We start from the raw sequence: 15,451 nt of genomic DNA on the forward strand, positions 1-15,451 counted from the left end.
TGCTAATAATGGAATAAATGAAATTAGAACCAGGATATGTGTCTCTTAAATGTCTCTGATTTTCCACTATCCTACCTTCATGGCCACATGACCTTTTACTCTACTTAAGAGACCTCAGTGAAAACTGTCAAGTACCTTTAGAGTACAGAGTTCTTTTACAGCACAAAACTAGAAAGGACCACACTTCCCAGTGGCATTCTGCTCTGCCTTTGATTCCAGCAGGAAGTATTTGGGCCCTGTGGGTGGCTCTGAGCTCACCAGAGGCATTTTAAATCTCAGCAGGTCAATGTCCGGTCCCCTAGAAAGCGCTTTTCTTTATACACCTGCTGAGCCTGTCCTCAGCCAGGGGTTAAGAGGATAAAAGGCTCAAAGCAGCAGGCTCATGAAGTCACAGATTAAAAGGTAAATTGAGAAAAAAAAATAGGACAGGGCAATCATTAACAGGAATGTGGATTTGTCCAAAAAATAATCCAGAATGTTCACCTACATAAGCACTTGGGTAACTGAAGTCTATTCACTCATCATAGGAATAATGATAATAATGTCATTGTATGAAAGGGGGATATAAAATTGTTATTAAAATAATATTTATGGAATTTTAGAGAAAAAAAGACTCAGAGATGAACAAGGCTACCTACCCCTTTGTGCTAGATGAAACACTGACTGTAAGTGATCAATATCCTACATCAAACTGGCTTTAACAAAAATAAAAGGAATGGATTGGCTTGAACAACTGAAAAGTCATGAGACTGGAATGATGCATTAAATCCATTGCTTCTGTGGTGTGTCCAAATCATACCCACCTATCATTCATCATGGTGGACACTCTACCTTCACAAATGCATCATTGTCAAAGCTGTCGTAACGCTAAACTTGAAGGTTCACCTGCATGCTGACTGCCCAGCTCTCTAACAGTTGTTTTTTAGTCAAGCAAAGCTGAACACTCAATGCGGCTCTCAAATATTTATAATTCCCACTCACTTTCGAAAGTGTGGGAATGAATGAAAAGGATCTCAACATATTTTAATAAGAGAAGTGGGAAAAAAAGATTGTTTCTGACAGAACCAGACAAATCAATTAATCACTGGCAAGCAAAGATAATTGTATTTCTGAGTCTATTAAGGCACATTAGGGCTAGTTAGCTAATTTCACAGGGGAGCTGGATGTCGCTGGGCATTAGGCAGTGATGGGAAACATCAGGTAGAAACACAAGATGACATTGTCTTTCAGGAAGCACTTGACTTTCAACTCAACCATTTCCACTTTGGTAGAGAAAAGGCAGGTGAGTGGTTCAAAGGAGATTTCAATCCTAACATTTCTATGAGCCTTCACACTTTTACATCAGCTCTGATAATACTGATTATAGGTCCTTTTTGTGAGACTGTTCTGTGGATGAGAACAGAATTTCTCAGTAAAATCATCTAAAGCCACTGGGGAGAAAATCTCCTAAATGATATGTAAAGAAGGGGAGGAAGAAAGACAGGGGATGAATCTCAACATCAAACGATGAAAAATCTTACTCGGAAAGAAAATCAGTTCGATTTAGAGTTTTGTCTGAATTAATATTTAAAACCAAATTTGAATTCATTGTCAAGGACAAATGTTAGCTCCATTTCAGCTAACAATATTAGAAATGCAGGTTCATGCTCTCGTAAATAGATACAAATGAGTTATGGATATACTGATGATAAACAAATATCTATGTAATGAGTTTTATAATTAATTCTTCATTTAGAAAGTATTTCCTTGAGGGAAAAGTATTGCATATGAAAATAAGACCATTCCTCCTGCTTTCTCACCACTAGCACCATGCTGGAAAGCTAACACAAAGTCTCTGGAATTTCCACAGCAGAAGAATGCATAAATGGAGTTAAGATCCAGTGTCCTATTGGGGAAGAGGAGGCTTCGCAATCTGGTTATGAAAGTAGAAGTCAGGGTCTCATTTTCTTTATAATAAAGAGGCTAGCAAAGAGAGGCTGAGATTACTTGGCCTGTGCAATCTTCACTTAGCCTTAATCCCATCATTTCCAACCTTGGAATTACCTCGGGAACTTTAGCAAGTGCTGACACCTTGGTCCCACTGTGAAGATTTTTTTTACTTAACTGGTCTGGAGGATGAAAATTTCAGTTTTCCAGGAACTTCTAGTACATGATGAAGTTTGAGATTTTCACAGGAACTCTTTCAGCAGTGCTCTTCAACCAGAGTCACCCAGGGAATATATTAAAACACAGTCTCCTAAGCCCCTCAACCAGAGATGATTCTGACTCAGTAGGTCTGAGACCAGGGCCAAGAATTTCCATTTCTTCTTTTTTTTTTTTTTTTTTTGAGATGAAGTCTCACTCTGTTGCCCAGGCAGGAGTGCAGTGGCACAATCTCAGTTCACTGCAACCTCCACCTCCCTGGTTCAAGCAATTCCCCTGCCTCAGTCTCCCGAGTAGCTGGGATTATAGGTGCATGCCACCATGTCCAGCTAATTTTTTTGTATTTTTAGTAGAGACAGGGTTTCATCATGTTGGCCAGACTTGTCTCGAACTCCTGACCTCAGGCAATCCACCCTCCTCAGCCTCCCAAAGCTGGGATTACAGGTGTAAGCCACCTCGCCCAGCCAAGAATTTCCACTTCTAATGTGTTCCCAGCTGATGGGGATGCTGCTGGTCCATGAGCCACCATTTGAGCAGCATTGATTTAAATAGAACGTTAGGAATTTGGAATCATCTTCTATTACTATCATTTAATGAAGATCCATGTGACTCATCTGTAATTGAATAAATTTTGAAAGAAGAAACAGGAAGTTCAATACAATGAAAGATAAGCTACAATTTTTCTCCCAGTATGCACTAGACCCTATGCTGGGCACTGGCAATGCAAAGTCAAATAAGATCAGATCTTTACTCTGAAGAAGCTCACATTGACAGAGAAGAAGGCAAAGCCACACTTTACATCTCTAACATTCCTTTTTTGCAGTTTCCTCTTCCGCAGTCTAGAAAGTCTGTGGCAGTTGACACTCACATCCCTACATCTCCAAGTCTAATAAAAAGTATGCTGCAATAAATAAATTCATAAATCCTCTCACCTCTGCCCACTCCCCCACTCTTACTCTTCACTTTAACCATGAGTTGTCATCTCTGGTCTTTCAGGTGGGCTCAGCATTCTGATATCCAGGTCCCTTGTCGGGCTGACCCACATCCATCCTTAAAGTGACAGCTCTGCTGTTATTTCACTCCGAGACATCTGTTCTGACTCTGCCTAGAGACTGCATTCCTCCTTCTCTGTTTCTTCATAGTATCCCCAGTCTGTCTCAGTGACAAGCATCTACCATGCATATGATGGCCATTTTCTTTTTTTCCTGATTTTAAATTTTAGTTTTATTTTTTGTGGGTACATAGTAGGTATAGATATTTATGGGGCACATAAGATGTTTTAATATAGGCATGCAACGCATAATAATCACCTTATGGAGAAGAGAGTATTCATCTCCTCAAGCATATTTGTCCTTTGTGTTATAAACAATCCAATCACCCTCTTTTAGTTATTTTTAAATGTATAATTATTATTGACTATAGTCACTCTGTTGTGCTATCAAATAGCAGGACTTATTCTTTCTAATTTCTTTTGTACCCATTAACCAGCCCCACCTCCCTCTCACCATCCCCCACCCCCATATCATTTTTTTTTTTTTTTTACCAAATACCATTACACAATTTGGTGATGGTAGGGACCATTCATCTGATCATCTCCTCAAGTAGTATTGTGCATGGACTATGATGCACATGCGAGTCTTCACTGACAGCCATTGGTTGAGTGACCCTTTAATTGATGAGACTTTGGTCTGAATGACTTATAGCTGTTTCCACAACCTCAAGTCACCTCTAAGATGTGAAGAAGACGTTGCAAGGTGGATAGCACATGCTGCTTGAAGTCAGATGTTCTGACCTTCTCATTTGTCAGCTGTGTGTACTTGGGCAAAAAAACTTAGCTTGAGGCCTTGGTTTCTTCATGCCACAGAAGTTATACAGAGTCTTGGAGACGTTTTGAGGATAAATTGGATAATGTATAAATGGTATGACACATGGTATGATTACTTATTATTGTTATCTAATTGGGATACACATACCCTGTAAAAATAACTTCAAGATTTACTAAAATATTTGAACTGATGGTCATTTTCTATGTATATGTCAGCCTCTCTCATTAGCTGGTAAACACCTCAATGGCAGGGGCTCTATCTTTTCATCTTAGTGTTTCTAGAGCTGAAAGCAATAGCATATGCCAACTAGTGTCCTTGGGAATGAGTAGATGACCAAATAAAGCATGTACAGATGTGCCTTAGGAATATGGAAAAGCTACGGATTCCAAAAATCTGGGCTGAACACAATAGCTAAATGTCAATATACAGAAATGGTTTGGAGAGGAGGTTATATTGAGCTGGAACTTGTATAGCATAGAATTTTCAAGAGAGATGCTAGGGGGAAGAGGGCCAAGAATTGTCTGATGAGTGAGAGCAAAAAGAAACTGGGAGGGTTTTAAAGAGGGAAGCAAGGTGGTCATGACAACCTTTTCGGGTAGTAACTCCATTAATAGTGTTAATGACAGGTTAGAGACAAGGCTGTACTTGCAGTAGTGAAAATTTAGTTGGCATCTGCTAGATACAAAGTACCCTACTACCTTCTCTGCCTATATTAATTAATGCTGTAAACTTTCAGATTGTCCCACAAGACAGACTTTGTCACCACCATTTTACAGGCCATACAATGTTGGGTTGGGGGAAGTTTCCAAGTCCTCAGAGCTCATAAATGGCAGACCATGGCTTCAAATTAAGGTCTGACCCCAAAGCCAGGTCCTCAGTACTTCCCTGCCCCTGCCTTTTTGTCAGCATGAGTCTTACTGCTGAATGTGGGGGTGATATCCTATGATTCTTGATGACTGGTTTGAGGAAAAGTTTTCCCTTTGAGAATTTGTGTCAGTCCATATAGACTTTGGATGAAGGCATGTTGACTGTTCGCTCAAAGCAAACATCATTACAAGGCAGTGTGCATTCTCAGACTGGAACAAACACCCATGAATATAAATGTGCTAGAAGCAAGGAACTCCCTGATCAGGACAAATTATCAGGCAATATTCTTTCTTCTTTATCTTTATGCTTCCAACATAGCATCTTATAAAAACTGGAGGGGAGGTTTCTTTCTGGCCAGCTATGTAACAATGAGCTGCAACATTTGGATGGAGGAGATATTTCTCATCAACTACATAAATGAGGTGGAACTTGGAAGACCACAGTCAGGCTCAGTCTGAGAAAGGGTACTCTCCCTCTCTTGCAATCCCCAACTCTAATTTTTACCATCCCAAAGACCTTGTAGAGCACACATTTAATCACACATCCTCGCACCCCAAAAAGGAACCAACTTCCCCAAAATCTACATTTCTTCTCCTTACTAATGTCAGAAGACCATTTGCTTTTCTTCAGAAGCTACCCTGGGGCCCCACCTTGCACACCAGGCTTGGATTGTAGCCATGCCTTCTCCATGGAACACTTGCTGGATAAAGTAATTACACTTCATTTTAAGCATAGCTCCTGTGGGACCCAGAGGAGAAAAATACTTAGCACTTGAGCATCAGGGATCATGCCTGTCAGGAACACCCCTGGCAAATGCAGAATCCTGGTTGGCATCATGCCCAGTCTGTCCACAGCTGCCCGAAGGCAGGATCTAGGAGGCTGGTGGTTAACAAGTGCAAGGTTTTGTTGCTGATGAGACCGTAGAGATGCGAGACATCATTACAAAACAGTGTGCATCCACCTGAGAGGTCTAATTCACTTCACCAAAACCACGCCCAGACCTGTCCATAGAAGTAACTGCAATCAAGTGACCCTCAAGCATATGTAGTCATAATATTATGCCCTCATCCACATCTGAAGTATGTGCCTAAATATGCACCCTCCTTGAAACCATGAAATGCTAGCCTTAAGAGCTAGAAGCTTGTAAGAATATTCCTAATCTTCTGGGCGAGTGGTCTCCAACTATTAATGATTTGCATGCTTATCTGTAAAACCATTCTTGAGTATAAAACCCCAATATATGTATATTTATTTATAAATACTATACATGTACAATTATCCTCATATATAATATGCATTATAAATATAGAAAAAGGTTTTTTAAAGATGAGAGAAGGATATAATAATCCATGTTTTAAAAATACATAATTTATATATTAATGGATCACATAACATTTTGGGTTTTTTTCTGAGATGGAGTCTCACTCTGTCACCCAGGCTAGAGTGCAGTAGCACAATCTCAGCTCACTGCAACCTCCACCTCCTGGTTCAAGCAATTCTCCTGCCTAGGCCTCCCAAGTAGCTGAAATTACAAGTGCCCGCCACCACTCTCAGGTGATTTTTTAATTTTTGGTAGAGATGGACTTTCACCATGTTGGCCAGGCTGGTCTCAAACTCCCAAACTCAAGTGATCCACCTGTCTCAGCCTCCCAAAGTTTTGGGATTACAGGCGTGAGCCACCATGCCTGGCTGATCACATAGCATGTTTGTTCTCCCAAAAAACATTACAGTGGTTCCAAGTTCTGGTTTTAGTTTATCCTAATTCAATATTAGACTTCAGTGGTGAGCATGGATAAACGAGATGCTTCCCAAAAACATACTGATCTAGAAAAAAAGGGAAGAGTATCCTAGGCTTGCTGAATAGGTGATGACTTTTATCCTCATTTTTCAAGCTTTTTTACAACTCAACAAGGGTCTATTGGATGTGTTATTTTGAAATATTTTGTTAATGGTGATTATTTTGTGTAAGACTGTCAATATCTCAAGGCCCAATATCCATTTAGAATAAGGTGCATTGTAAGTATTTATGCTTACAAGTCTATATATCAAATAGTTTTTAAAATATAACTAAATCACTATCTACTTATTGTTAGATAGATTAGCTTATCATCTTTAATTCTTACTGTGTGTATCAATAGGCTTTTGTAAGAAGTAGGATAAATGTGGTTGGTTCTGGCAATTCCTGGTATTTAGTATGCTTCCATTATTAATATTATCTTCAATTCATGATTCATCATGGTATTAGACATTTTTCTATTTGTCTTTTCCTAACTCTTCATAACCAACGATATGAGGCTTAGTGAAGTTAAAACTAGAAATCAATTTAGAGCTGTATGTAACTGGCCAGTTGCACACTGCAGTATTTTGCAATGTCAGTCTGTGTTACAAACTCCCTCTTTGCTCTTGAGACCTAAGTTACTGAATGGGACTCTGCCATACAGAAACAGCAAGGTCCTCCACATCAATCTGGATTCTAATTATTAGTGAAGCTTGATTTCCATTTTTTTTTCTTTTTCACCAAAGCAATTGTAAATAGACGTTCTAATACTTTCTTTCCACATCCTGATGGCTGTCTTGTGCACCCTGGGGAGAATGCAGCCCACTTTGCACCTTAAATAATAAAATAATATAAAATAATACATGATTTTGAATGAGAGAAACTTAGCTTCAGCTCCTCACTCTGCTATGTTAGAGCTATGTACTGTTCTACTTCCCTAATCCCAAGTTATCTACCTGCTAAATGAAGATAATACTGTTTAGTTCTACGGTTTGTTATAAAAAGTCAGGAAAAGACAAACAAGAAAAATGTCTAATACCATGATGGAAACCTGACATTATCAAAATCGCTTGCTTTTCTTGTAAACGTGAACCTGAAAAGCAGAGTGGAGTGGTGCCAAAGGAGCTCCCGAAGCAGTAGCACAGCCTGGACTCAGGAGTACTGGCCCCAAGCCCAGGGCTCCTATCAATATACAATGTGACTTCTGATCAAATGAGAGGTGGACCAATGGCAACAGGACTTCCAGAAGGATGCACAGAGCTTTGCCTCATTAAAGCTCAGCCTCTGTGAATGCTGCCCAAAACCCCTCCTCATATGCCTCCTTCCCTGAAACAGAAAGCTGATCTCAGAACCATTTCCCATTCTTCTCACTGCCTGGAGTCCAGGTCACCTGCCAAAACCACTCAGCCTCACTGAATTTCATCCTTAAGTAAGTAGGGGCCATAGCACACAAGAGGCACTTGAAGCATTAAACTCAGGGTTATCTTTTCCCAACTGGAGTCTAATCTTGCAGGTAGATTATTAAAATGTACATTGATTCTTAGTCTTCTATCTAGAGATGGTATCTATTTCTTCATTTTGAAGCTGGACTGGCCTCGTGACTTGCTTTGGTCAGTGGAATGTATTAGAAAAACAACTTTATGCAAATTCCAAGACTGAACAACAGGAGATTTTGTGTATTTCCCCTCTTGACAGCCCAAGCCTGCTGGAGGATGAGAGGCCATAAGGAGAACCACAACAGCCCAGCTGGGAGCCCCAGACCTGTGAGTGAGCCCAGTGAGATCATCCAAGCCACATCTAACTCAGTAGAACCGCCCAGCTGAGCCCAGTCCAAACTGCTTACTCATGAGCTAAACTAAGTTGTTGTTTTTAAGCCATTAAGTTTTAGAAAAGTTCATTATGCAACAAAAGCAAATGGATAGATACCCCTTGTTTTCTATACTAATTTGTGCTGTTAATTGGACACTTAATTCAATTTCTATTAACTTTGCTTTTTGTGTGTCAGTAACATGTCAAAAGTAGTAGCAATCATCATGAAGACATGTAGTTCACGTCTGTGTTTGGTTTCTTATATAACCATTTCACATCTTGATTACTTACAATGAGCCTTGGAGGTAAGTCTATCATGAGGATTTACTGATATCACCTGCACGTGAAATGCCAAATTCAGACTGCATCCTCAAAAAGATGAAAGCATTATACTTCGATTATATGAATTGATGTTTGCAAATACCAACCTTATCAGTTTTTGAAAGATCTAGGCACAAGTGTTACAATACGTGGTTTTGAAGTAATGGCCTGCATCAGCATCAGTATTGAACACACTGACTCCTTTTTACCACAGCTACACAGGCAAGCTTCATTTTCCATCCATTCACTTCCCGTTAAAATTGACATATGTATTAGAAACAGCCACCAAGAAGAGAGTAGGTAGAAGGGAGTGCAGGGGGAGGAGATGAATTAGCACTTTCTAGTCTCTGTCAATATGTGGTTTATTTTCAGATGCAATAAAGGTTTGGATTTTTGACTTGGCAAGAAAACACAATGAAAATCTTTTCTTCATTAGTCCCAAATTTCCTATAAAATGACTTCCCCACCTCCACCTTCTTCCACGGAAAGAAACAAACAACACACACACACACACACACATACACACAAATTGTAAAGCATACTTACCCTCTCTGAAAGAGATCCACATTATAAAATTTATGTAGCTCTACCGAAAATTCAACCGTTCCTTGTATTTCAGACATGATCTTTTCGGCTCATTACCTGAAAAACAAGAGAGAAATTAACAGTTTGAGATCACATCAACCACACAGAAAGAACCTGGCTTTTACAACAGGAAACCAATCTGACCAACAGGACCAACAGGGGTAACGTGTGTCCACTGAACGTCACCACTCAGGGTTCCTTTTATGGAAAAAGACATGGAGAGACAAAATGACTTGCCTACTGTCACAGCTTCTACCTGGAAGGGCCAGGAGGCAGACCCAGGTGTCCTAACTCCAAAGCTGAGCTGGTCCCCTGCCCTTTCCTATCTGTCAGTACCATGGAGACAACAACATCCCAGCCGAGAGCACATCCTTCATGGCCAAAGGCACAAGAATCCTTGCTCTACCGCTTTCCAGCTGTGTGACCTTGAGCAAGTCACTTAACTTCTCCCATCTTCAATGTTCTCATCTGTAACATGAGGACTGGTAATATAGCACATAACTTTGATAAATGGTGGGAAGAGAGAATAAATATGCCACATTGAGCACTATGCACGGTCATTTGTGTAGTAAATACTCAATAAGTTTTTGCTCCCATTGTTAATAATTATTTAAAATGATTTTATCATTGATATTATAAATGCAGTCTCTAAAGACTGAAGATGGCTGGAGCAATATCAAGCATGGCACATACAGCATGTGGGTGCTGCTGCCAGGTAGATGTTTAACCCAACTTGACAGGTTGCTAATTTTCCAATTAGCTGTTACTGGGGGTCAGTAACAAGATGGTTGAATGGAAAAGATGGGAGGAAAAAAACATTAAAACAGTCCAAGTCTAGGATGAGAAATAAACCGAGAGGTACATTTAAAGCAGGTTGGGTTTTCTGAGAATATGAAAGCATCTAGATACCAGGAATGTGATGAAAGGGAAACAAGCTTAGTTGTACTGGGCACCTACTATATTCTTGGTGTTGCATAAAGTATTCCATGTAAGTTGCCTGATTTTTTCCAACAAGAATTTTGTATTATTCTTGCCCCATTTTGCGTGCAAGAAAAAAAGACCAGAGAAGCTCTGACCTGGAGCCACTTTCTAACTCTGGAATGTGCTGGTGGTGTGGCCTTTGGTAAGATCCTCCCATTCTCCAAGCCTGTTTACTACCACAAACAACAGGGATAATGCAAGATACTGAGTAGACTCCCGATAGGATAAGAGGTAATGACTTGCAATATACCTGGCACCTAGCAGGATCTCAAGACCTGGTATGGCCTCTGGGAAGGGAGAGAATGAGAGAGAAGGAGGAGAGGGGAAAGCAAGGGAACACGTGGCTCTGTCACCTGGCAACTGGTGATTCACACTTGGATCTCCTTTCAAAGCCCCTCTTTCTGCCTCCAGATGCCTCAGGGACCAGACCATTCTTGTGGTTCAGAGCGCAACCTCACTGCAGTTAACAGGGTCAGGCTAGGCCAGATCCCACAGATAAGAGCAGGAGGGATTAACTGGGCCTTAACTGCATCTCAGCTCAGGCAAATGTTTCATCCGGGAAATATTTCTAGAGATTCAGAAGGCTGCATACCAAATTAAAATCCTCAGAACCAACCTCTATAAATTCTGCAAGACAGAATTTCAATCTGGCAAACATGGAAAGGCCTGGCTCACAAAATGTGCCAAAAACCCATTTCCCAATGAAGAGCCATGGAGGTGCACCCTGGCCCTGCCCAACACACCAGAGCCAGTCAAGGTCAGAACCCGAGGCTCAATTTTAATCCCAAGTCATTTCCAATCAAAGCCGGATGGAGGGGCAAGCAAATGGAAGCCACCCTGTGCTTCCCTTCATAATCACATTAAACATCAACAGCTGCATTGTCCTCATTTTCTCATCACCCCACTCAGTCTGAATCCTCCAAAAACTCAGAGCTGGTAAAACCATCTGACTCCTTTCTTGGGGTTGTCAGCTTTCTATTATCCCCAGTTCCCCTCCTGATCTCTGATCCTGGGGAGGAGAATATCTAGAAAGAGAGACAAAGGGAGAGCAGGAACAATGCACCCCAACAGTGCCAGCCTACCATATACTACACACTGATGGGGGTTCCATGCATGACTTCACACAATCCTCAAAAGCCCTCTGCATGAGTAGTATTGGCCCCGAGCCACACAGACAGTGGTGCTGTTCAGGCAAAGAGTGCCTATCTAGGAGCCTGGGTTTTCCATCTCCTGCACTTACTGGCAGAATGGCTGGGACCATGTTTCGGGGTAGAGTTAATATTTAGAAGACAATATTTAATGCATGGAGAATACCACACAGAACATTCTTTTCTCCTTGAAAGATGCACCATACCATGCTGTTGTTCAGGATGAATGGGATAGAGTTCTGGAACTTGTAAACACAGACACAGCTTCTTGGTGGGAAATTGCCTTTTCCTTTAAAATAGCATGTTAGGCATTATAACCAAACACCCATAATGCAGTGAGGAAGATGAGTTTCCATGTAAAATAATTTTGGTTTTTGTTTGTTTGTTTGTTTGTTTTTGAGATGGAGTCTCGCACTGTCACCCAGGCTGGAGTGCAGTGGCTCCATCTCGGCTCACTGCAAGCTCCGCCTCCCCAGTTCACACCATTCTCCTGTCTCAGCCTCCTGAGTAGCTGGGACTACAGGCACCCACCACCACGCCTGGCTAATTTTTCGTATTTTTAGTAGAGACGGGGCTTCACTGTGTTAGCCAGGATGGTCTCGATCTCCTGACCTCGTGATCCGCCCACCTCGGCCTCCCAAAGTGCTGGGATTACAGGCATGAGCCACTGCACTCCGCCCCATGTAAAACACTTTTAAAACTCTGTGTTGATTTTGCTGGTAACATCCTTGGTCCACTTTGTGGTCAGAAATCTAGAGCCATTTGTCTTGGTCCCAACCTTCTCCCCTTCTCTTTCCATCTGAAGATTAGTGGGAAGCTATCAGAGCGGTGGTTTTCAGGTGTGGTCCTCAGACCAGTGGCATCAGCAACACTGTGTTATGAAAACCAAGTCTTGAGTCCCACACCAGACCTGCTCAGTCAGAAACTCCACAGGTGAGGTTCAGGGATCTGTGTTTTCACAAGTTCCCCAGGGAATTTAGGTGCAAACACTAATTTGAGAACCACTGGCCTAAAGACAAGGGTTTTAGCATTAACCAGACCTGAGTTAACTTGGTTTCTTGTGAGCTGCATGACCTTGGATCCATTCCTTAACTTCTCTGTCCCTCATTGCTAAGAGGTGAAGAGCAAGAGTACCTACCCTATAAAAGTGTCTTCATGATCAGTAGGGAGACAGCATTCAAAGTGTTTAATATAGTGTCTGGCATATTGTTGGAACATACTTATGACATATGCACACAATAGACCCATGACACATACCTAACACACACATCACACTCATACACACGAACGCACAGATACATACAATATGCATTGATAAAACACACACACACAAATCTTCATCACACACACAAGATGCCCACGACACATACCCAGCACACACTGGGTGCTGAAAAGACTGTCCAGGAAAGTCCGTTCTCTGTCTCTGTAGGACTGAGTTCAGGTGCAAGTTTCTGAGAATGTATCGTGATGAGTGCAGTGAGAAGTGTCAGCACACATCACGCTCAGGAGGAGGGCAGGACATGATTCAGATCTCCATCCCCAGCACATCAGCAACCACACCTTGGGTAGACCAATTTTCCCCACTATTTGTTCCAAGAACCTCCCACGAAACATCAGAAAAACCAGCACTCACCCCCAACATGAGCATGTACCATATACACAACACACCCAACCCAAAATACACCGGCACCATGTGAACACACACCACAGACATCTTCTCTGCACTAACTTCCTACTACAACCAGTGCCACCCACCATTCTAGTGAATTCAATCATTCTGCTGCATTTGGTGTGACTCTGAAAAGCTCACCTTCAAACCTGTACTTCCTGAAAGCTGTGTGTCCAGGCACTCTGGCACTCTAAAGCACATGGAGCTTACGAGCAGACCTTGCCCTCATGATGCTCAGGGACTGGGAAAGGGTGATCCAGTGACAATCACAATGACAGTGATGACGGCTCAGGAAGAGGGGGGACCTGGGTCTTTGGCACTCAAGTACGGCCGCCCTGGGAAGGCTGGCTTCTGAATGAGGAGGCCTTTGCCATGCCTCAGTTTAGGGTCATCGGTGCAGATCTGTTCTGTTCAGAAAGTGAAGAGAGTAACCTCAGCAGGTCATCTCAACCTCAGCTCACCTGAAGTCGGCACACCTGCCCTTGGTACTGCCCTTCACTGTGTAACCTCCCTGGGCCCCTAGTTACTGCCTGGTCCTCACTCAGGCAGAAACACCCACAGCTTACACCTGTGTACAGACAGCTTGCCCCTGGTGCACCATATTTTAGGCAAACATGCCTAGAGAAGAGGATGGAGGGAGGGGCAGGATGGAAGGCCCCTGAAGCCTATGTCTAGAGATTAAAACAGGCATCATCAGATTAGCCTTCCTTGTGGACAGTGGAGAGAACAGCCTATCTCTAAAGCAATATACATACAGGCTCCAGAACCAGACGCCTGGGTCTCAATGGCCCTGGGTGACCTTGGAGTCATTTTTATCTTCCTGGGCCTCATTTTCCTTGTTTGTAAAGTGAGGACAATAATAATACCTACTTCCTGGAGTATTGCAATAATTAAAACTATTAACATACATAAGGCACTCAGAATAGAGACTGGCATGTAATAACCTTTCAATACGCACAGACTATGTTTAGCTTTGTTACAGAAGACAGAACTAGGAGACAGGGTAAAAGAAAATGCAGTGAAATTACAGCCTTGTTTGGTTTTCATTCACTAAAAAAAATCTTGATCAAGTGCCCCTTACTGACCTGCCCTGTTCTGGGAGATTTCTAGCCATCCCAGCTGCCCAACAATGGACCAGTCCACGTTATGAAGCAATGAACTCCCCCATCACTGGGAGTATGCAGACAAAGGATGAGGTCCCACTTTTCTGGCATTTAAACCCTGCCTTGAGTTTAAATGACAATTAAATTCCCCTTGTCCACAAGGTTCTAAGATCCCATTACCTTCAGGCAGGCAATGTTTGTATTTGATTGATGAGGAAAAAAAGAGGCAGAGGGTAGGCTAGAGGACCAGAAGGTGATGTCACAGAACCTCAGTTCAGATTTGATTTCTGCCACTTAATAGGTTGACTAGGACATCACTTCATCTCTTTGAGTCCATGTTGTGGGAAGTCAGGGACCCCAAATGGAGGGACCAGCTGAAGCCATGGCAGAAGAAAGTGGATTGTGAAGATTTCATGGAAATTTATTAGTTCCCCAAATTAATACTTTTATAATTTCTTATGCCTGTCTTTACTGCAATCTCTAAACATAAATTGTGAAGATTTCATGGACACTTATCACTTCCCCAATCAATACCCTTGTGATTTCCTATGCCTGTCTTTACTTTAATCTCTTAATCCTGTCATCTTGTAAGCCGAGGAGGATGTATGTCGTCTCAGGACCCTGTGATAATTGCGTTAACTGCACAAATTGTAGAGCATATGTGCTTGAACAATATGAAATCTGGGCTCCTTGAAAAAAGAACAGAATAACAGCAATGTTCAGGGAATAAGAGAGATAACCTTAAACTCTGACCACTGGTGAGCTGGGTGGAACAGAGCCATATTTCTCTTCTTTCAAAAGCAAATGGGAGAAATATTGCTGAATTCTTTTTCTCAGCAAGGAACATCCCTGAGAAAGAGAATGTGCCCCTGAGGGTGAGTCTCTAAAATGGCCCCCTTGGGTGTGGCCATCTTCTATGGTGGAGACTGTATGTAGGGACGAAATAAGCCCCAGTCTCCTGTAGCGCTCCCAGGCTTATTAGGAAGAGGAAATTCTCACCTAATAAATTTTGGTCAGACCAGTTGCTCTCAAACCCTGTCTCCTGATAAGATGTTATCAAATGACAATAGTGCCTGAAACTTCATTAGCAATTTTAATTTCGCCCCTGTCCTGTGGTCTTGTGATCTCGCCCTGCCTCCATTTGCCTTGTGATATTCTATTACCTTGTGAAGCACGTGATCTTTGTGACACACACCCTATTCGTACACTCCCTACCCTTTTAA

The 15,451-nt window shown here is 41.9% G+C and overlaps 1 protein-coding gene across 3 annotated transcripts in view; it reads right to left on the reverse strand.

Moving 5' to 3' along the window:
• Window positions 1–15,451, reverse strand: part of FAM135B (family with sequence similarity 135 member B) — a 364,542-nt gene that overhangs the window by 225,879 nt on the left and 123,212 nt on the right. For all 3 annotated transcript variants that reach the window (XM_019032899.4, XM_063709528.1, XM_063709529.1), the window contains exon 2: window positions 9,289–9,384. In XM_019032899.4, the coding sequence (XP_018888444.4) occupies window positions 9,289–9,365 (77 nt within the window). In that variant the 5' untranslated portion in view covers window positions 9,366–9,384. The remainder of the gene's footprint in view (window positions 1–9,288; window positions 9,385–15,451) is intronic.

The sequence above is a fragment of the Gorilla gorilla genome, chromosome 7, assembly GCF_029281585.2.
Source record: "Gorilla gorilla gorilla isolate KB3781 chromosome 7, NHGRI_mGorGor1-v2.1_pri, whole genome shotgun sequence".
NCBI lineage: Eukaryota > Metazoa > Chordata > Mammalia > Primates > Hominidae > Gorilla > Gorilla gorilla.